Source organism: Coregonus lavaretus, assembly GCF_964263955.1.
Source record: "Coregonus lavaretus genome assembly, contig: HAP1_SCAFFOLD_166, whole genome shotgun sequence".
NCBI lineage: Eukaryota > Metazoa > Chordata > Actinopteri > Salmoniformes > Salmonidae > Coregonus > Coregonus lavaretus.
The window spans coordinates 427153-450166 of record NW_028161624.1 but is presented as its reverse complement, the minus strand read 5'-3'; the positions used below and the strand labels follow the sequence as shown (position 1 = coordinate 450166).

General features: G+C 45.2%; 1 protein-coding gene across 1 annotated transcript in view; it reads left to right on the top strand.

Annotated features, from left to right (window-relative positions):
• LOC311120320 (serine/threonine-protein phosphatase 6 regulatory ankyrin repeat subunit A-like) overlaps window positions 1-21625 on the top strand; it is a gene marked incomplete at its 5' end in the record, with an annotated part of 42398 nt that extends 20773 nt beyond the window's left edge. The window contains 13 exons of the mRNA XM_084194942.1: window positions 15962-16073; window positions 16290-16316; window positions 16493-16567; window positions 17457-17658; window positions 18141-18228; window positions 18451-18568; window positions 18792-19011; window positions 19867-20032; window positions 20246-20391; window positions 20518-20600; window positions 20695-20777; window positions 20906-20997; window positions 21203-21625. Of these exons, the coding sequence (XP_084051068.1) occupies window positions 15962-16073; window positions 16290-16316; window positions 16493-16567; window positions 17457-17658; window positions 18141-18228; window positions 18451-18568; window positions 18792-19011; window positions 19867-20032; window positions 20246-20391; window positions 20518-20600; window positions 20695-20777; window positions 20906-20997; window positions 21203-21495 (1705 nt within the window). The 3' untranslated portion in view covers window positions 21496-21625. The remainder of the gene's footprint in view (window positions 1-15961; window positions 16074-16289; window positions 16317-16492; window positions 16568-17456; window positions 17659-18140; window positions 18229-18450; window positions 18569-18791; window positions 19012-19866; window positions 20033-20245; window positions 20392-20517; window positions 20601-20694; window positions 20778-20905; window positions 20998-21202) is intronic.
• Between the last annotated feature and the right edge of the window lie 1389 nt (window positions 21626-23014).

Sequence of the window (23014 nt, the reverse complement as noted above, 5' to 3'; positions counted from 1 at the left end):
TTGGATGTCAGCTGGTAGTGTGGCGGAGACGGCCACCACTAGGACAGGGGGAACTGGCAGGGTGTCTGCAGTAGGCTGGAAGTAGCTTTTCACCTCGTCCGCCACAAAGGCACAGACAGAGCTCATAAAAAAAGGGGTTGTGAGGTCATCCAGGGAGAAGGACTGGCTGATTCTCCCAAGGATCGACCTCACAGAGTCAAAAGTAGCAGCCCGGGAGAAAGGGGTGTGAGGAGAAGAGGCCTTCAACATGCTGGAGAGCTTCTCCCCTACGGCCACCACCATACTCACAGCCATCCCGCTTAGGAGGATGGGGTGATCTGAATGGCCTTCCTCTGGCTGAAGCCACAGGGCCAGGAGGATCCTGGGCACCAGCTCCACCACCACCTGGGATGGGCTGAGCAGGTTGCTACAGGGCTTATTGGACAGCTTGTCCTGAATGCTCCTCACAGCTCTCTCCATGATGATGTGGACCTTGGGGTCGCTGAAATCAACAAAAAGCAGCAGAGAAAGCTAAACAATGTGCAATGTTCACACAGAGAACACTGCCCTAGTTTTTTTCTGCATAGCTCCAGATGTGTAGATGAATGGAGCAAGCCGTATGCGGGGCAGTACATGGAACTCACATGTCAGCGCCAGCTGGAGAGGTGGGGTGCATAGAGCGGCGGAGCTTGCAGACAGCCTTGTGCTCCATGTCAATCATTTTTAGGCAGGTGTTTACTTCCCAGGTCTGCCGTAGGAAACAGGAAGTCCCATTAGTGTAATTTCACAACAGATATATTCTGCTGTACTAACTAGTTGTTGAAAGGCTAGAAAAGAGCTCACTGACTGATAGTCTAAGTCTCTAACTCTCATTCTCTTACCAGCCGAGCGAGTTCGTTCCCCTCCTCCAGGGTTTCCTTCCACACCCTTCAAATAAAACACAAAGCATTTCAACTTTCCTGGCTTCCTATTTATCTGTTGTTTATTTTACCCACACCTCCTGGAGTGCTGCTGGTGACAGAGAATGGCAGTGAAGGTGAGAGCTGACGTGGTACTCACCTCTCCCTAAGGGATTTTTTGCCCTGAGACACCAGCCAGTCGCTCATGTGCTCCATGGTGACATGGGGCGAGACCTGGCCTCGACTCTGGAGCAGCAGATAGTGGACCATGAGCTTCTTCTGCAAGATGAGGTAAGTTGTGAGACCGTGCCACTAAAGACCATATAATGTGCTTTCAGAAGGGCCTCTCGTAACATTTCACAACTGCTCATGTCTCACAATTTGCAAGTGATATTAAGAACTCTTATGACCATCTTCTCTAAACTGTCTTGAAATAAAACTCTTGTTTTGGGATTAAATCTATCTCTTTCTTTCTGTGGTTACTGTTTTTGTGGGATGAATCTTACCTGTTTATTGTAATATGCTTCCTCCCAGCAGGCCTGCAGAGTCTGAAAATAAAGGCTGCTTCTACAGAATTCCTTTGAAAATAATTAAAATAAGTATGCTTTATTAGGTACATTATGCACAGGCATTTACAGTATGCCAAAAGGAATATCTCCTAAAATTACCTTAGTGGGACCATAAGTGAACTCAGGAATGCTCCCAATCCTATCCATGGTCAGAGGGGGACGAAATGCAGCGCTATAAATATACGGGATGCTCTAGAGATAACAGGAATTACTTAAAGTCGCGAATGATCAATGCCTGTGGAATCGTCCAATTTGCTGCGCTGAGAATTGAGTTGTAGGCGATATTTGGATATGTTTGGCGCAACATACATGTTTACATTCTATTGCCATGGAGAAATTGAGTTTCTAGAACCTGTTTTCTTCTATATCTTTATTTCGTGAAAGATTAAGATCTTTTTTTTGTCATAATGTGTATATGAGGACGTTGGAGCCCGTTCCGATTCATGACGCGGTTATCCAGGTGCAAGTTGCATAGACCTACTAATCAAACCTTGGCTTACAAGTTAAATTAAATTAGTATATATGCCTATACAAATCTATTGACCACGTCCATTTAAATCAATGATTGTCAATTGAAAATCTGGTTGTTGTGTTATCCTGTTGTGCGTGTCAGGTGTCCTCTTAAGCACGTTATTCCAATATTTCCTAGAATTGACGCAGGTTACACTTTTGCAAAACTACTCGGTTAAAAATAAGAGCATGAATGACAATAAAGGTATGACTTGAATTATATGTGTAGTAGTGTGATGTTGTTCCCCTAGATTATGCACCAAATTGCACACAAGGACAGTTCAAGTAGGCCAGGTCAAGAGGGGATGTTAAAAAGTTAATAATAATAGTAATTCAATGTGGTTTCTTTATTTAATTACAGCTCCATAGCTAATGTTATTTTTTGGTGTACAAACATTTTTATGTATCTATATTGTTAATACACCTAATTGTAAAAGTTGTGTATATTTTGGTTTGGTCCATCGCGGGTTATCTGTATTTATGTACCCTCTTATTGTTCTCTTTTGCCTGACCTTCAACTAGCAAGGTATGTTGTCCTTGGCGCCGTAATTTGTCGATATAAAACTGTGGTAAAGTTACACAAAGTGCTGTTACGCAACTACAGGTTTTGTTACAATGTGGACAATATAAAGATGTATGTTAACAACTTTCACCGAGCTCGCTAATTAGGGTACCTATTGTAACTCGGGAGTATTTGGGTCAGTGTTTGAGTGAGTTTCTATGTGCTCACGCAGGTGCCCGAGAGCTGTGGCTGCACCAAGGGCTAAGCTATTGTGTGTTGTCTCTTCGTGTACAGGTATGTCATTTATTTTGTCAGAATTATGTTGTATATCATTTTACTTGTATTGTATAGTGTGTTGTTAGGCACTGAATGTGTGCATGCAGCACCTGTTCTCTTTTGCCTGACCTTCAACTAGCAAGGTGCCCGAGAGCTGTGGCTGCACCAAGAGCTAACATATTGTGTGTTGTCTCTTCGTGTGCAGGTCGAATAAAAATTATCCAACCATCAGAATTCCAGTTGTGGCAGTGTCCTAATTACGTGACCTGCCGACTGGTCAGCTCAAGCCGACCGCCGGAGCTGTGCATGTGGATGAGGTGCACGACCTGCGCATGTGAATTTGTTGATGGCTTACTGTAAGTGAATATATACTGTAAACAGTGAAAGTGAATGTAGCATATTCATTAGATACAGGTATTCGTGCTTATTTGTATGTTTTGGATGAATTTGTTTATTGCATTTTTTGGGGGGGGTATTTGAATGCACTAAATGCACCCGTGTTATGCAGGGGATTTTAGTGTGGGTAGAGGGAGGGGTGTCCTTCCATTTACACCAATTTTACAGTCAGCTCCTGGGAGTAGAGCGTTTGCTAGTCCTGAGTTTGCAAGCACTGGGAGGGGTAGGCTGTTTGTTCCACCTGACCAGGGTATCCCACCTCTGTCTTTTGATGTACCATCATCCACAGTACTCGGTGATAATGGGACGCCTCCGAGTCAGCTTAATGACCTTATTAAGCAGATTGGTTCAGAGATAGGAGAATCTATCAGAGCGAGTTTACTGCAGCCTGGGGTTTCAAGTCTTTCTCCTGCCCGTCCCCCTCACCAACCCCAGCAGTTTCCCCTGCCTGAGCAGTGTGGGTCAACCTTTATTGATGCGTCCAAGCTGAATCTGGTTGTGAAGTCAGATGTTAGTGCTCCACCTCTTTTTAGGGGTGATGGCTCAGATAAGTACTCTGTCCTGGAGTGGGAGGAGTTAATGGAAGTCTACCTAGAGAAGAGGGGTTACACTGGGTCTGGGAATGAGATGAGGATTCCTAGTCAATGAACTTGTCATAAATCAACATAGGATAGGCCCTCTTCCCCCCCCCCCCCCCCCCCCCCCACAAGACTCATATATATATATATATATATATATATAGGAAATGTAAGCAAGGGTTGAGCTTCTTCAGTTTGTGTCACAAAGTGGATAAGTTTCTGTGTCCCTTTCAGAGTGAGTGACAAATTTACTTTATATAGTGTACCAAGAGTTGTTCCCTCGCTTACGGCCATACCAGCCTGAATACGCCCGATCTCGGAAGCTAAGCAGGGTTGGGCCTGGTTAGTACTTGGATGGGAGACCGCCTGGGAATACCAGGTGCTGTAAGCTTTTTGTCCCAGTAGAGCGTGCTCTTGTGTCATGGAGCAACTGCCTTTTATTTATCACCCTAATAATATCATGGATTGTTATTGGACTAAATGCAGTTTGTGTGCTGCCCTGCCCTGCCCTGATCAAATCAAATAATGGACAGTGCGTTTCCCTCAAAATATAGGCAGTACATGCAATCTTAGTTTTTAGTCTAGGAGACAGTCAATGTCTGTAGTCCATTAGGGCACTATAAAATCCCTTCAATGTTTTGCCTGATTCCGTTAATTCCCAAGTTCCCTTTTCTCCGTTTAGATTTCCCCGTTGACCGTTTGTCCCTGTTTTGGCAGGTTTTCGCTCTCAAAAGTACACCTTTTTAATAGCAAAACAGCACAATTGGATGTTCTATGTCCACAACAATGTTTAAACCCTATCAGGTGACCATTTGTGAGGTCTGGGAAAAATGTAAGACATTTAGATTTTGGGGTGTAGTTACCCTTAAATGCAAGCGTGCACCAGGAAGAGACCTTTGTTTGGTTAAGCGGTGTTGCTGTAGAACAAATGGCCACTGGAGTGATGCAAATGATTACGGTATAATTCTGCCAGGCAGGCATAGGCTACTTTGTAGTTAACATTTACTTGCAAAGGTTTTGGGGAAAGCCATTCCTTCCCTACCAGAAGAAGGTTATCATTAGCATCATCGCTAACGGCTACACAAAGTGTAGACATACGCGCGCACCGCACACATGCACACAGACAGGGGCATTCCTGTGCCGTTTCAGAAAGTTCATGGAAATACGAATCACTGATGCATTTTGTTCATGTCTTATGATTGACTTGGGCAAATGAATGTGTTTTCTAACAAGTTGAATAGATTTAGTTGATTTCTTACTAAGGTCAATAAATGTTTGAATATTGTTGAATTTCGGTTTAATGTCTGGATTCCGTGATTCGGTCCGCAACGCTTATTTTATAGGGCCCTAGTCAATGAACTTGTCATAAATCAACATAGGATAACGATATTATAACCGCGATTGATAATAGACAGTACTGTGCAGCCGTCTTCATCGACCTGGCCAAGGCTTTCGACTCTGTCAACCACCGCATTCTTATTGGCAGACTAAATAGCCTTGGTTTCTCAAATGACTGCCTCGCCTGGTTCACCAACTACTTCTCAGATAGAGTTCAGTGTGTCAAATCGGAGGGCCTGTTGTCTGGACCTATGGCAGTCTCTATGGGGGTGCCACAGGGTTCAATTCTTGGGCCGACACTTTTCTCCGTGTATATCAATGATGTCGCTCTTGCTGCTGGTGACTCTCAGATCCACCTCTACGCAGACGACACCATTTTGTATACATCTGGCCCTTCATTGGACACTGTGTTAACAAACCTCCAAACGAGCTTCAATGCCATACAACACTCCTTCAGTAGCCTCCAACTGCTCTTAAACACTAGTAAAACTAAATGTATGCTTTTCAATCGAACGCTGCTGGCACCCGCCCTCCCGACTAGAATCACCACTCTCGACGGGTCTGACCTAGAGTATGTGGACAACTACAAATACCTAGGTGTCTGGTTAGACTGTAAACTCTCCTTCCAGACTCACATAAAGAATCTCCAATCCAAAGTTAAATCTAGAATCGGCTTCCTATTTCGCAAACAAAGCCTCCTTCACTCATGCTGCCAAACATGCCCTCGTAAAACTGACTATCCTACCGATCCTTGACTTCGGCGATGTCATTTACAAAATAGCCTCCAACACTCTACTCAGCAAACTGGATGTAGTCTATCACAGTGCCATCCGTTTTGTCTCCAAAGCCCCATACACTACCCACCACTGTGACCTGTACGCTCTTGTTGGCTGGTCCTCACTACATGTTCGTCGTCAAACCCACTGGCTCCAGGCCATCTATAAATCACTGCTAGGCAAATCCCCGCCTTATCTTAGCTCATTGGTCACCATAGCAGCACCCACCCGTAGTCTGCGCTCCAGCAGGTATATCTCACTGGTCATTCCCAAAGCCAACACCTCCTTTGGCCGCCATTCCTTCCAGTTCTCTGCTGCCAATGACTGGAACGAATTGCAAAAATCTCTGAAGCTGGAGACTCTTATCTCCCTCACTAACTTTAAGCATCAGTTGTCAGAGCACCTTACCGATCACTGCACCTGTACACAGCCCATCTGAAATTAGGCCACCCAACTACCTCATCCCTATATTGTTATTTATTTTGCTCTTTTGCACCCCGGTATCTCTATTTGCACATAATCTCTTGCACATCTAGCATTCCAGTGTTAATACTATTGTAATTATTTTGCACTATAGCCTATTTATTGCCTTACCTCCATAACTTGCTACATTTGCACACACTGTATATATATTTTCTGTTGTATTTTTGACTTTGTTTTTTTACCCCAAATGTAACTCTGTGTTGTTTTTATCGCACTGCTTTGCTTTATCTTGGCCAGGTCGCAGTTGTAAATGAGAACTTGTTCTCAACTGGCTTACCTGGTTAAATAAAGGTGAATTTTTTTTAATTTTTTAAATAAGTTTGCAAATGTGATGATGCATGGAATGCTTGATATTTTTCATGGAGAAAATTAGCTTCCCCAAACTTGAGAGCAAGACTGGCCTAAACGCGCTAATGTTTTCCTTTGCTAATGTCCGTCCCGCCCCCCTGTCAGCTGTCAGTTTTGTCGATGACCACGTACATAAGACACGCCAATCACCGACACCTGAAGTTCCATGACCATCACAGCCCTAGTTGTATGCTTGAGTTTGTTCAGAGGAGGCTTTGAATAAAATCCGATCTGAGTGTGAAATGCCTTACTGAGGGTAAATGGAAGCTCCTCTTGTGCCCGGCTCAGCCTTATACAGTTTAAGGTACTTTACCGTATCCATTTCAGTAAGGCCAGATTGTCCAAATTCTACCCAAATATTGATGGTACATGTGACAGGTGTAAAAGCTCCTTGGTGGACTTGACCCACATGTTCTGGTCCTGTCCCCGTCTGGCAGATTATTTGTCCACTATTTAAAACCCTTTCTGAAGCATTTGATATAAAGTTGCAGCCTAGTGCAGAAATTGCTATTTTTGGAGTACCAAACAACAATCCTTCTCTGACCAATAGACAGCTAGATGCCATTGCCTTTGCCTCCCTGTTAGCCCGCAGAAGGATTTTATTGGATTGGAAATCTATCAATCCTCCCTTAGCCTCTCTTTGGCTCGAAGATCTGAAGCTGTTCCTAAAATGAGAAAAAATGAAGTTACCATTCGAGGGTCAACCAACTCATTTTATTCCTCCTGGGACCCGATGATATCCTATTTTGAACAGCTCCAAACACTTCCTCCAGATTAGTACTCTTGGCCCCACCTTGAGATTACTGCTATATAGGCCTATAAAATCACTTAATCACCTGAAATTGTTAGGCTATTACATTTTTGCTTGAAGTAACGTTGTTGTATACTTTTGTTTTGTTTTCTGACATGTAAGTCAATTACTTTCCCTTTCTTTTTAAATGTGTTTGGAGGCATTCTGGGGGGAGGGGGAGGTCAAAGGGGGACTAAAAGGGGAGAAATGTACCATGTCTTTACATGTTATCTTTCATTCATTGTGAATACAAAATATATAATTTTAAAGGGAAGGCTTTGAAGCCAGATTTAGCGGATTTTGCTGTTTAGTTTTCCTCAACCTGTGTTTTGTTTCTCTCTCCTCTCCCTGTTAGATGGTGAGGCTGCTTCTCTCCAGAGGAGCCAACATTAATGCCTTTGACAAGAAGGATCGCCGAGCAATCCACTGGGCTGCTTACATGGGTGATGAGTTTACCACATCATTTACATTCTGACTAATGTCCTTTATACCAATGAATGAATGAATGAATGGACTGTGTGTTAGTCTCACAGCTCAGCTGTATGAGCCACGTCTAGTGTGTTATTATGTCAGAATCATGTACTAAGTAGGTTGATTAGATGTTTTCAGTTGTACTAACATGATGTAGGTGTTGCTTATGGTGCTGTGTACCACTGTAAACTAATCTCTCTCTCTCTCTCGCTCTCGCTCTCTCTACCTACCATAGGGCACATTGAGGTGGTGAAACTGCTGGCCTCTCATGGATCAGAGGTGTCCTGTAAAGACAAGAAGGCCTACACCCCTCTCCACTCTGCAGCCTCCAGTGGAATGATCAGTGTGGTCAAGTACCTCCTGGACCTTGGAGTGGATGTGAGTCAACACGCATTCAAATGTGTAGTCACTGTTCAATTACAACTCAATGAAAATACAGAGCTCTAGTGGGTTGGCGAATGATTTCCTTTCAAGTAATGAAGAGATGGAGGTTGGAGCCAGTGTTTTGGACCAGGGGGTTTTCAGAACCAAGTAATGAAGAGAGAGAGGTTGGACCAGGGGGTTTTCAGAACCAGGTAATGAAGAGAGAGAGGTTGGACCAGGGGGTTTTCAGAACCAGGTAATGAAGAGAGAGAGGTTGGACCAGGGGGTTTTCAGAACCAAGTAATGAAGAGAGAGAGGTTGGACCAGGGGGTTTTCATAACCAAGTAATGAAGAGAGAGAGGTTGGACCAGGGGGTTTTCAGAACCAAGTAATGAAGAGAGAGAGGTTGTACCAGGGGGTTTTCAGAACCAAGTAATGAAGAGAGAGAGGTTGGACCAGGGGGTTTTCAGAACCAAGTAATGAAGAGAGAGAGGTTGGACCAGGGGGTTTTCAGAACCAAGTAATGAAGAGAGAGAGGTTGGACCAGGGGGTTTTCAGAACCAAGTAATGAAGAGAGAGAGGTTGGACCAGGGGGTTTTCAGAACCAAGTAATGAAGAGAGAGAGGTTGGACCAGGGGGTTTTCAGAACCAAGTAATGAAGAGAGAGAGGTTGGACCAGGGGGTTTTCAGAACCAAGTAATGAAGAGAGAGAGGTTGGACCAGGGGGTTTTCATAACCAGGTAATGAAGAGAGAGAGGTTGGACCAGGGGGTTTTCATAACCAAGTAATGAAGAGAGAGAGGTTGGACCAGGGGGTTTTCAGAACCAAGTAATGAAGAGAGAGAGGTTGGACCAGGGGGTTTTCATAACCAGGTAATGAAGAGAGAGAGGTTGGACCAGGGGGTTTTCATAACCAAGTAATGAAGAGAGAGAGGTTGGACCAGGGGGTTTTCATAACCAAGTAATGAAGAGAGAGAGGTTGGACCAGGGGGTTTTCATAACCAAGTAATGAAGAGAGAGAGGTTGGACCAGGGGGTTTTCAGAACCAAGTAATGAAGAGAGAGAGGTTGGACCAGGGGGTTTTCAGAACCAAGTAATGAAGAGAGAGAGGTTGGACCAGGGGGTTTTCATAACCAAGTAATGAAGAGAGAGAGGTTGTACCAGGGGGTTTTCAAAACCAAGTAATGAAGAGAGAGAGGTTGGACCAGGGGGTTTTCATAACCAAGTAATGAAGAGAGAGAGGTTGGACCAGGGGGTTTTCAGAACCAAGTAATGAAGAGAGAGAGGTTGGACCAGGGGGTTTTCAGAACCAAGTAATGAAGAGATGGAGGTTGGACCAGGGGGTTTTCAGAACCAAGTAATGAAGAGAGAGAGGTTGTACCAGGGGGTTTTCATAACCAAGTAATGAAGAGAGAGAGGTTGGACCAGGGGGTTTTCATAACCAAGTAATGAAGAGAGAGAGGTTGGACCAGGGGGTTTTCAGAACCAAGTAATGAAGAGAGAGAGGTTGGACCAGGGGGTTTTCAGAACCAAGTAATGAAGAGAGAGAGGTTGGACCAGGGGGTTTTCATAACCAGGTAATGAAGAGAGAGAGGTTGGACCAGGGGGTTTTCATAACCAAGTAATGAAGAGAGAGAGGTTGGACCAGGGGGTTTTCAGAACCAAGTAATGAAGAGAGAGAGGTTGGACCAGGGGGTTTTCATAACCAGGTAATGAAGAGAGAGAGGTTGGACCAGGGGGTTTTCATAACCAAGTAATGAAGAGAGAGAGGTTGGACCAGGGGGTTTTCATAACCAAGTAATGAAGAGAGAGAGGTTGGACCAGGGGGTTTTCATAACCAAGTAATGAAGAGAGAGAGGTTGGACCAGGGGGTTTTCATAACCAAGTAATGAAGAGAGAGAGGTTGGACCAGGGGGTTTTCAGAACCAAGTAATGAAGAGAGAGAGGTTGGACCAGGGGGTTTTCATAACCAAGTAATGAAGAGAGAGAGGTTGGACCAGGGGGTTTTCAGAACCAAGTAATGAAGAGATGGAGGTTGGACCAGGGGGTTTTCATAACCAAGTAATGAAGAGAGAGAGGTTGTACCAGGGGGTTTTCATAACCAAGTAATGAAGAGAGAGAGGTTGGACCAGGGGGTTTTCATAACCAAGTAATGAAGAGAGAGAGGTTGGACCAGGGGGTTTTCAGAACCAAGTAATGAAGAGAGAGAGGTTGGACCAGGGGGTTTTCAGAACCAAGTAATGAAGAGAGAGAGGTTGGACCAGGGGGTTTTCAGAACCAAGTAATGAAGAGAGAGAGGTTGGACCAGGGGGTTTTCATAACCAAGTAATGAAGAGAGAGAGGTTGGACCAGGGGGTTTTCATAACCAAGTAATGAAGAGAGAGAGGTTGGACCAGGGGGTTTTCAGAACCAAGTAATGAAGAGATGGAGGTTGGACCAGGGGGTTTTCAGAACCAAGTAATGAAGAGAGAGAGGTTGGACCAGGGGGTTTTCAGAACCAAGTAATGAAGAGAGAGAGGTTGGACCAGGGGGTTTTCATAACCAAGTAATGAAGAGAGAGAGGTTGGACCAGGGGGTTTTCATAACCAAGTAATGAAGAGAGAGAGGTTGGACCAGGGGGTTTTCATAACCAAGTAATGAAGAGAGAGAGGTTGGACCAGGGGGTTTTCATAACCAAGTAATGAAGAGAGAGAGGTTGGACCAGGGGGTTTTCAGAACCAAGTAATGAAGAGAGAGAGGTTGTACCAGGGGGTTTTCAGAACCAAGTAATGAAGAGAGAGAGGTTGGACCAGGGGGTTTTCATAACCAAGTAATGAAGAGAGAGAGGTTGGACCAGGGGGTTTTCAGAACCAAGTAATGAAGAGAGAGAGGTTGGACCAGGGGGTTTTCAGAACCAAGTAATGAAGAGAGAGAGGTTGGACCAGGGGGTTTTCAGAACCAAGTAATGAAGAGAGAGAGGTTGGACCAGGGGGTTTTCAGAACCAAGTAATGAAGAGAGAGAGGTTGGACCAGGGGGTTTTCATAACCAAGTAATGAAGAGAGAGAGGTTGGACCAGGGGGTTTTCATAACCAAGTAATGAAGAGAGAGAGGTTGGACCAGGGGGTTTTCATAACCAAGTAATGAAGAGAGAGAGGTTGGACCAGGGGGTTTTCATAACCAAGTAATGAAGAGAGAGCGGTTGGACCAGGGGGTTTTCATAACCAAGTAATGAAGAGAGAGAGGTTGGACCAGGGGGTTTTCAGAACCAAGTAATGAAGAGAGAGAGGTTGGACCAGGGGGTTTTCAGAACCAAGTAATGAAGAGAGAGAGGTTGGACCAGGGGGTTTTCAGAACCAAGTAATGAAGAGAGAGAGGTTGGACCAGGGGGTTTTCATAACCAAGTAATGAAGAGATGGAGGTTGGAGCCAGTGTTTTGGGCCAGGGGGTTTTCAGAACCAAGTGACCTGATCAGGAATGTATTGTTTTGTTCCCCCCCCCCCCCCCCCCCTCTCTCTCTCCACTCTTTTCCCTCCCTTGCTCCCTCCAGATAAATGAGCCCAATGGGTACGGTAACACCCCCCTCCACGTGGCATGCTACAACGGGCAGGACGTGGTGGTGAATGAGCTGATCGAGTGTGGCGCCAACGTGAACCAGGTGAACGAGAAGGGTTTCGCCCCACTCCACTTCACGGCCGCCTCGTGCCATGGGGCGCTCTGCCTGGAGCTGCTGGTGGGCAACGGGGCCCTCGTCAACATCAAGGTGAGGAGACCGGATGACCAACACTGTGTCTGAACTAAATAACACCCTATTCCCTATGTAGTGCACTACTTTTGACCAGGGGCCCATAGAGCAAGGAGCCGTGGTGACACTGGCTGTGTCCCAAATGGCACCCTGTTCCCTTTATAAGTACACTACTTTGGTTCAAAAAGTAGTTCACTATGAAGAGAATAGGGTGCCATTTGCGACGCACACACTGACGCAGCACATGGCTTAGTATTTGGCCCTGGTCTACATTCAAATACCAATGGAATAGGCCTAACAATGCAAACTAAATGCAATCAAGCGCTCCTCCAATACGTGTTTGATTTTGCCTGTGGTCAGCAGCACAGACTGCCGTGTGAACCATCTTTGTCTTTCTATCTGCAGAGTAAAGATGGAAAGACCCCCCTCCACATGACGGCCATCCACGGACGCTTCTCCAGATCTCAAGCCATCATCCAGAATGGTGAGTCGCTGTGAATGCTCTCAACTGAATATATATGAACCAGTAGGCTCTTCAGCATTGTCTTTAGTCTTCAAACCATGATTCACTGGCACAGAGCAATGTTACTTGCAATGTGGTTGAACATGAAGCTTCATGAGGCCTCTAGGGTCAAGTGGTTGACGTGTGTGTGTGTCTGTGTGTGTGTATGTGTGTGTGTGTGTGTGTGTGTGTGTGTCTGTGTGTGTGTGTCTGTGTGTGTGTGTGTTCTGTAGGTGCTGAGATCGACTGTGAAGAAAAGAATGGAAACACACCCCTGCACATCTCTGCTCGCTACGGCCACGAGTTACTCATCAATACACTCATCACGAACGGAGCTGACACAGCCAAGTGAGAACACACACACACACACAGTTTCCAGCAATAATGCAACATGCATCTGCAATTCTGTCATTGACCGAATTGCCGCTTGGAGACTATGCTCAACACATTGTGGTGTGTGGGGGGTTGATAGACAGGGCATTGCAGCATGCTGATGTGTTGATCTGCTGTGGGGTTTAATGAGGACTGTGATGTGGTGCTGTTTCCAATCTTAGCTGAATCAACTGTAAGTCACTCTGGATAAGAGTGTCTGCTTAAAGTCTAAAATGTAAAAATGTGTTGCAGGCGAGGCGTCCATGGGATGTTCCCCCTCCACCTGGCTGCTCTCAGTGGGTTCTCTGACTGCTGTCGGAAGCTCCTCTCATCAGGCTTTGATATAGACACCCCTGACGACTTTGGAAGGACCTGTTTACATGCTGCAGCAGCTGTTGGGTGAGTGGACTGGTCCAGGCTTTACACCAAGGAATATTTAGTTCATGAACTGGAAAGCCACCAGAAAGAACAAACACATATTCACACTCTTACATTTCACATTGTTTAGCAGTATAAAAAAATCGTTTAGATCATTAGTGCGGTATCATTTCTGTATAATGTGGTTCCATGCCATGGTGGTATTGACTTGCGCTCTGGTCTAAATTGTCTTTATATCTTCTTGAAAGAGAAGAGAAACCTGCAAACTGCTCTTGCTAGTATCACTTTTTATTATAGCTTTTATTAGCATTATAAAAACAGTGATACTAGCAAGAGCAGTGTACGGGTTTCTCTTTTCTTTAAGGTTCTCATTGTTACCATCCACCTGATAGCTCAGATGTGAAAGGGCCTTTCTGAACTTGATATCTTGTTACCATCCACCTGATAGCTCAGATGAACGAGAGCCTTTCTGAACTTGATATCTTGTTACCATCCACCTGATAGCTCAGATGTACGAGAGCCTTTCTGAACTTGATATCTTGTTACCATCCACCTGATAGCTCAGATGAACGAGAGCCTTTCTGAACTTGATATCTTGTTACCATCCACCTGATAGCTCAGATGTACGAGAGCCTTTCTGAACTTGATATCTTGTTACCATCCACCTGATAGCTCAGATGTACGAGAGCCTTTCTGAACTTGATATCTTGTTACCATCCACCTGATAGCTCAGATGTACGAGAGCCTTTCTGAACTTGATATCTTGTTACCATCCACCTGATAGCTCAGATGTACGAGAGCCTTTCTGAACTTGATATCTTGTTACCATTCACCTGATAGCTCAGATGTACGAGGGCCTTTCTGAACTTGATATCTTGTTACCATCCACCTGATAGCTCAGATGTACGAGAGCCTTTCTGAACTTGATATCTTGTTACCAGGAACCTGGACTGTCTGAATCTGCTGCTCAACACAGGGGCAGACTTCAACAGAAAGGACAGCTTCGGAAGGTCTGTCTGTGGCATCAAATAACTTTCATATGTGATCTTTATGATAATGGGGAATATAGTATAGGGGCATATAGGAATTATTATGGGAAATATTGGGCGGCAGGTAGCCTAGCGGTTAAGAGCGTTGGGTCAGTAACCGAAAGGTTGCTGGTTCAAATCCCCTAGCTGACTAGGTGAAAAATGTGTCTATGTGCACTGCAGCAAGGCACTTAACCCTAATTGCTCCTGTAAGTCGCACTGGATAAGAGTGTCTGCTAAATGACGTAAATGTAAAATGTAAATGTTATACAGCTCCAATAAGCTGTTTCTGTTGTTGATGTTGAATGGTTTCTGTGCGTTCTTCTAGGAGTCCTCTGCATTATGCGGCAGCCAATTGTAACTACCAGTGTCTGTTTGCCTTGGTGGGGTCTGGGGCCAGTGTGAACGATCTGGATAAAAGGGGTTGCACCCCGCTCCACTACGCTGCTGCCTCCGACACAGACGGAAAGTACGTCTCACACCTCTCTTACTGTTGTGTGTGTTGTGGTGCCATGACCTTTCACATTTCACTGTAGTCTGGAGAGTATGTTGTGGTGCCATGACCTTTCACATTTCACTGTAGTCTGGAGAGTATGTTGTGGTGCCATGACCTTTCACATTTCATTGTAGTCTGGAGAGTATGTTGTGGTGCCATGACCTTTCACATTTCACTGTAGTCTGGAGAGTATGTTGTGGTGCCATGACCTTTCACATTTCACTGTAGTCTGGAGAGTATGTTGTGGTGCCATGACCTTTCACATTTCACTGTAGTCTGGAGAGTATGTTGTGGTGCCATGACCTTTCACATTTCACTGTAGTCTGGAGAGTATGTTGTGGTACCATGACCTTTCACATTTCACTGTAGTCTGGAGAGTATGTTGTGGTACCATGACCTTTCACATTTCACTGTAGTCTGGAGAGTATGTTGTGGTGCCATGACCTTTCACATTTCACTGTAGTCTGGAGAGTATGTTGTGGTGCCATGACCTTTCACATTTCACTGTAGTCTGGAGAGTATGTTGTGGTGCCATGACCTTTCACATTTCACTGTAGTCTGGAGAGTATGTTGTGGTGCCATGACCTTTCACATTTCACTGTAGTCTGGAGAGTATGTTGTGGTGCCATGACCTTTCACATTTCACTGTAGTCTGGAGAGTATGTTGTGGTGCCATGACCTTTCACATTTCACTGTAGTCTGGAGAGTATGTTGTGGTGCCATGACCTTTCACATTTCACTGTAGTCTGGAGAGTATGTTGTGGTGCCATGACCTTTCACATTTCACTGTAGTCTGGAGAGTATGTTGTGGTACCATGACCTTTCACATTTCACTGTAGTCTGGAGAGTATGTTGTGGTGCCATGACCTTTCACATTTCATTGTAGTCTGGAGAGTATGTTGTGGTGCCATGACCTTTCACATTTCACTGTAGTCTGGAGAGTATGTTGTGGTGCCATGACCTTTCACATTTCACTGTAGTCTGGAGAGTATGTTGTGGTGCCATGACCTTTCACATTTCACTGTAGTCTAGAGTATGTTGTTGGTCGTGTTTGAATACATACTAGTGTTAAATCTGCAGTGTGAAAGCTTGGCCACGTCTCCTTTGGGAAAGTGTCTCTGCTTGCTTATCTGTCTGTCTTGATGTTGGTATAATGATTAGTGAACTCTTGACCTCTGACCTCTAGGTGTCTGGAATATTTGCTGCGAAACGACGCTAACCCAGGGATCAGGGACAATCAGGGCTACAACGCAGTCCATTACGCGTCTGCGTACGGACACCGCCTCTGTCTGGAGCTGGTGAGTCAGAACCACAGGGGACTAGACGCCCTGCATTCACAGACCATTTTGTCTGCGTCCCAAATGAATGTAGGGCCCATAGGGCTCTGGTCAAAAGTAATGCACTATATAGGGAATAGGGTGCCATTTGGGACAGACGTTGATATTCAGTAGGTTTTAAGGTGTGGTTGCATGTTTGTCGTGGCCGCATCGTCACTCTTGATGTTCTTTTTCCAGATTGCAAGTGAAACACCTTTAGATGTGGTAAGTACCAGTTGGTTACTTTTCCTCACACTAGCTTGTTTAAGATACAAATGCAACACCCCAGTATGTCTGCAGGGGCTGGTCACTGAGATTTACAACATGAAACATGCTACTAGACTAACCTTCAAAGTAAATATGTTACAAGTCTAAACTGGCCCGTCCTTGTCTTTCCCCAGCTAATGGAAACCTCAGGGACAGACATCCTGAACGACTCTGATGTCAGAGCTCCCATCAGCCCCCTACACTTAGCTGTGAGTAAAGCCTACCTGCTCCTGTAGGGGTCTCGCCACATGACAAATGGCACCCTATTCCCTATTTAGTGCACTACTTTTGACCAGAGCCTTATGGGCCCAGATCAAAAGTACTGCACTACATGGGAAATAGGGTGCTATCTGGGATGCAGGCATGGTGTTGTTTTTCCACGAAAAGTTGATTGTCCAGACACTCACACACCATGTTCCTATCTGTTCCTGATTAGTGTAAAATACATGCATATTTTGACACGGTGATGATGAGGATGATTTCCTTATTTTGCCATTTGAGTTAATCAACCTCCAACAGAGGAGAAGTAGAGTGTTTCTAAATCTCACGCTTGGCAGGGACCTTCGATGTTGATGCTGGGCGGGAGAAAAAATGGGCACCCGATTTGAGAGACACTGGTCTACTTTAGGGGTCTAGGACTGTTTCTGTTCAGGCATACCACTGGTCTACTATAGGACATTGATTATATTAAGAGTGTATATCTGTTCAGGCGCACCACTGGTCTACTATAGGACATTGATTATATTAGGAGTGTATTTCTGTTCAGGCGTACCACTGGTCTACTATAGGACATTGATTATATTAAGAGTGTATATCTGTTCTGGCATACCACTGGTCTACTATAGGACATTGATTATATTAGGAGTGTATATCTGTTCAGGCATACCACTGGTCTACTATAGGACATTGATTATATTAGGAGTGTATATCTGTTCTGGCATACCACTGGTCTACTATAGGACATTGATTATATTAGGAGTGTATATCTGTTCAGGCATACCACTGGTCTACTATAGGACATTGATTATATTAGGAGTGTATATCTGTTCAGGCATACCACTGGACTTTGCTTCAGACTGTGTGTTTGTTTCCATTCAGGCGTACCACGGCCACCACCATGCTATGGAGGTCCTGGTTCAGTCTCTGCTGGATCTAGACGTGAGGAACAGCCAGGGGCGCACCCCTCTGGACCTGGCTGCCTTTAAAGGCCATGTGGAGTGTGTTGACGTCCTCATCAACCAGGGAGCCTCCATCCTGGTTAAAGACTTCACCCTGAAGAGGACCCCCATCCACGCTGCAGGTACGCATAGGATATCACGTAAGACCTAGAGATTCTGTAATTCAAAAGTTTTCCTTACCAAGATGGACATTTGTTTGGTCATGTTGCTAGGACGCCAATGTCCACTCTAGGGATATTATATAGCATAGTGTGAAAATGCCCACTACACACTGATCTAAGGTCATTTTTTGTCATTATTGCTGAGGATCTGGGGAGGGTAAGCTGATCCTAGATCAGTGCACAGGGGGACTTCTATCCAGAGCCAGGTACACAGCTAGCAGGTGACAGGCTTCGAGGGCCTCAGCCCCAAAATGTTTTATTATCTGCTGTGTTAACATCATGAGGATGTCATCTACCAATACCACTGTTCTAGAAATCTGTCTGTTCATGTGAAGGTAATAGTCGTCCAGCAATCAGCTCATATCCTCTCTGTTTAGCCTCCTCTAGCTACCAACGGTCAATCATCTCACATTCTTATATCCTCTCTGTTTATCCTCCTCTAGCTACCAACGGTCATTCGGAGTGTTTGCGTTTGCTGATTGGAAATGCTGACCTCCAGAGTCCAGTGGACGTTCAAGACGGGAATGGACAGTAAGTCAATTGGGTTTTGGATACAATTCCTGAAATAAAGAGATTTTGACACTAGTTCTACGTCCCAAATGGCACCCTATGCCCTACTTGGTGCACTACTTTAAACCAGAACCCTATGGGCTCGGGTCAAAAGTAGTGTACCATATAGGGAATAGGTTGCCATTTGGGACTCAGCCTGGTTATTACCAGTTTGTAATATGACCTTGTTGTCTTGTGTATCAGAACCCCTCTGATGCTGTCAGTGCTGAGCGGACACACAGACTGTGTGTACTCACTGCTCAACAAGGGAGCCAGCGTAGAAGCCAAAGACAAGTGGGGCAGAACAGCGCTACACAGAGGGGTGAGGAGGAGAGCTGGCTGTATACGCTCACACACAGAAAGAGACGGGGAGGCTCAAATATACATATTATCTTCAGAAAAGTAGTTGTCCATGGGTAGTGGTGTATTCATCCCTGTAGGGGGACCTGCCTCCAGACATCATTTGTAATAATTGATGATTCATTATTATATCATTGATTATTAGTTATTCAAATCCATTCTTGTCTCCCTGCCCTTCCTCCCAGGCGTTGACGGGTCATGAGGAGTGTGTGGAGGCCCTGCTGCAGCACAGCGCCAGCTTCCTGGTTCGGGACTGTAAGGGGCGGACCCCTGTCCACCTGGCGGCGGCATCCGGACACATCGGGGTGCTGGGGGGACTCCTACACGCCGCCCAGTCAGTGGAGACCCTCCCCGTCATCACAGACAACCAGGGCTACACGCCACTACACTGGGCCTGCTACAACGGTACGTACTGGACTAACGGAACACTAGATATTTTCTGATTTTCTCTCTTCAGCACCGTAAACATGTCCCTGAATTAGGCAGGCCATACAACTAGGGGTGTAACGATTCGATTTGTATCACGATTCGTGGTTGTCGATACGATTCAAGGACGATATTGGTTCATTTAGAACGATACGATCCGAAACGATTCAGTGACTTGAAATCGATTCAGTAACCTTTTAGCCAAAAATTCAACCAGTGTGACTGAAATAAATACCTGGATACTGGACAGTGCAGGTGAAGTTTCCTAGATTCCTGTTTCTTGTAAGGACCGCAATGGTGGCTTGATAATTTCTCGCTCGTCGGCTTCTCCTCTGTCGTCCGCCATGCTATGTTTTGTTGTCTTTGCGCCTTTGCGCTGCTGCTGGCGTGGGGCGATGACGTCACGGATAGGCAGACTGAATCGAGTAATGTTTAAAGCCTTTATCATTAAAAGTGCTAAGAAAAAACATCCATATAAAGTCTGACGTGCTTAAATCCAATGGGTTATTTCCTAGTATCGATACAATCGATTTATTACATTTTAAAACGATGTTAGAGTGATATATGTTGTCCAAAAGGCCAACTCACCGAGCACAGATCGATGTAGTTGGATCATAGGAATATAAATCGATACATCGATGTAGTAGATGGATCGTTACACCCCTACATACAACGGTACGTACTGACTAACTGGACTGTAGCTCTGTTCTCTCCTCCATGAAGTGTACACTCATTCACTCCCTCTTGTGGCTTGAAAAGCATTCGATTGGTGTGGACGGAGCCATGTGGGGGAATGAACAAGACTACAACAGAATTAGGGGTTATGACTCTCAGTGGAGGACCTTACACTGAAACAGGACTTTGTCATAGCATATGTCACCGAGGGCAACTCGTTCAGCCCCCTCCACTGTGCTGTGATCAATGACAACGAGGGGGCTGCAGAGATGCTGATTGACACTCTGGGGCCGGCCATTGTCAACGCCACTGACACCAAGAACCGGTAACTACAGCACATGACAAAGTCCTTTTCTTCTGGAGAATAATGTTGTCTTGGGAATAAAATGACCTCTGGGGTTGGATGAGGGATTGTAGATTACTTTTAATACATCTATTAGTGATTTTATATTTCTATGGTATAAACAGGGTTAATTGAACAAACTTGTTTATAACAGTCCTACATGATATCGGTGAAATAAGTTTCCTCTCTCTCCAGGACCCCCCTGCATGCGGCGGCTTTCACGGACCACGTGGAGTGTCTTCAGCTGCTGCTAGGCCACAACGCCCAGGTCAACTCCCCCGATGCCTCCGGGAAGACCTCCCTCATGATGGCTGCTGAGAACGGACAAACCAACGCTGTCGGTACGCAGCCCCCTCTCCTCCGCTTTGCCTCGCCCAGCCGGCTTAAGTTCAACATGTCTGTTTTACATTTTAATAAGTCGCTTCATTTCCTAATTGAGTTTCTTTATGTTTCTCTGTCTGTGTCAGAGCTGTTGGTGAGCAGTGCCAAAGCAGAGCTCACCCTGCAGGATGCAGTCAAGAACACTGCTCTTCATCTGGCCTGCAGTAAGGTGAGCATCCCCACATGAAGATGACGTTCATCTGAACAGTTGGCTCTCTCTGGTTGACATTTTGGTCTGACATGTTTGACTCTGGTTTTTAAAGGGGCATGAAACCAGTGCTTTGTTGATATTGGATAAGATTACAGACAGGAACCTCATCAACTCGACTAACGCAGCCTTACAGACGTACGTATGGTTCAGCTGTATTAATTGGGCCAGAAGAATTAGAAGAAGTGCACTATATAGGGAATAGTCTGGCATTTGGGAGGTATCCTCATTTGCTGCTGGCTAATCTGACGGTACTTTCTCCTCAGGCCGTTACACGTTGCAGCCAGAAATGGTCTGACGGTGGTGGTTCAGGAGCTACTAGTGAAGGGTGCTAGCGTGCTAGCAGTCGATGACAATGGTAAGATCCATAACGCTAACACCGTTTTCTTCTGTACTTCTCTTCTCAATGTGTCCACAAATGTTTCTCTCTAGTCCACTGCTTGGTTATTGTCTTAACTTTGTATCTCCTAGCCTGCTGTTATTTCATGTTTTTCACCAAAAGTGTTATAGTAAACGGTGATGCTCCTGAAGTGACCCTCTGCTGTTCTGTTTGAACCCCTCAGGTTACACGCCTGCCTTGGCCTGCGCCCCCAACAAAGACGTGGCGGACTGCCTGGCGCTGATCCTGGCCACCATGATGCCCGTGTCCCCCTGCAACCCGGCGCCCAGCCTGTCCTTCAGTGCCATTAACCACTACACCACCAGCCCCTCCAAGAGTGTGACCTTCGACAGCCTACCCGTGCTGCGCAGCGAGCACAGCTCCTACTGCAGCTTCAACAACATCGGCCACCGCGACCACGATGGAGGCTTCTACAAGGATGAGGAACTCAACGACTCAGACTCAGAGACATACTGAGGGGGGTGGTGGTCGCTGCCCAGGAGGGGAGCCAAGGGTAGGCGGATGGACAGTGAAGTGGGGCAGAGGCCACAAACAAATCCACACATACACACCGTGTCTTAAATCACCACAGCCAGCTTTGGGAGGGCACGAGCCGAGACAGTCCGCACAGGAGCCTTAAGAGTCCTGCAGATGGAGAGAGAGAAATGGAGGGAGGGAGGGAGAGGGGGAGGCACAACAGGCTGGCTGGCCACACTCATCCTCTCGTACCACCAGGTGTCCTTCCAGCAGATACTGGACTTCAGAGGAACTGCTGCTGCTATACCCCACCTTTACCTTTACCCACAAAGGTCCTAAACGGTAGAAACTGTCCAGCCAACAGACAGACGGACACCTTATGACGGCAATAACCTGTAGTCCAAGGGGATAGTAGCACTTCACTGAGTGAAAAACAGACATGGACCAAAAGATGCGGAAGAAGCCTTTTCAAAACCTGTTTTGACAGTAGAAATGGGATTGAGCGTTTTGGCCTGAGAAAAAACATAAGGAGTGATGTTTCATTTAAGTTTTATGAGAGTGATGGTCATGTTTATCCGCACACTAAGACAGTCAGAACGCACCTAGCCTCTTGTCTGTAATCCATGTGGGAGGAGGGGAAATCATTTATTTTTTATGAACAAACATTTTAATAATATCATTCATGTCTTAAGCTCTTGACCCTCTGTGGGAACCAAAGAATCGTAGTATTTGCTCTCATGAGTAATTTCAAAGAATTTCCATCCCCAATGGCACCCTATTCCCTTTATAGTACACTACTTTTGACCAGGGCCATAGGGTTCTGGTCAAAAGTAGTGTACTCTATAAAGAATAGGGTGCCATTTAGATTTTGCATTTGTATGTGAGCGACAGGACTTTTTACATTTGCGTTATTAAACCTACCTGTCCTTTGCCCTCTAGAAAATATTTTAGAAAGTAAATTATTAATTCATGTATTCTTTCTTGTGATATTTATGTCATCATTTTGTGCCTTCTTTAGTTACTGAGGGGAGGTTAGGAGAGTAGGGGCAGCTGTATGAGCGAAAACAATGATGCACACTAAGTAATACAACGTTTGTGAAAAGCACTGATACTATTCCGAGGCATACGAGGGGGAAAACATGCCTCCCTTGGAGAGGAGAAACACTGTAAACCAATGGTAGGACAGCAGCATTTAGATTTTCTTCTGTTGAAAAAAATATATATATATTATTTGTCTTGGTCTTATAATCAATGTATTTTGACAGGTTTTGCTTGCTTAACTTCTTCAAAAAAATGAAACCACTCAAACCTTTTATGTGATTGCTTGTTCAAACCCCCGTTTTTGTCTCTTTTTTAAAATAATTTTAACTGGAAATATGTATAATACATATGCTATGTTCGTCAAATCAGGATCAGGAGGTTCACAGGTTTTTTCGTGTCCTTTTTTTCTTTAAAAGGATGAAACTAGCATGTACATATGAAATAGTGACTGAATCGAAACTCCCATGAATTCTTTCAG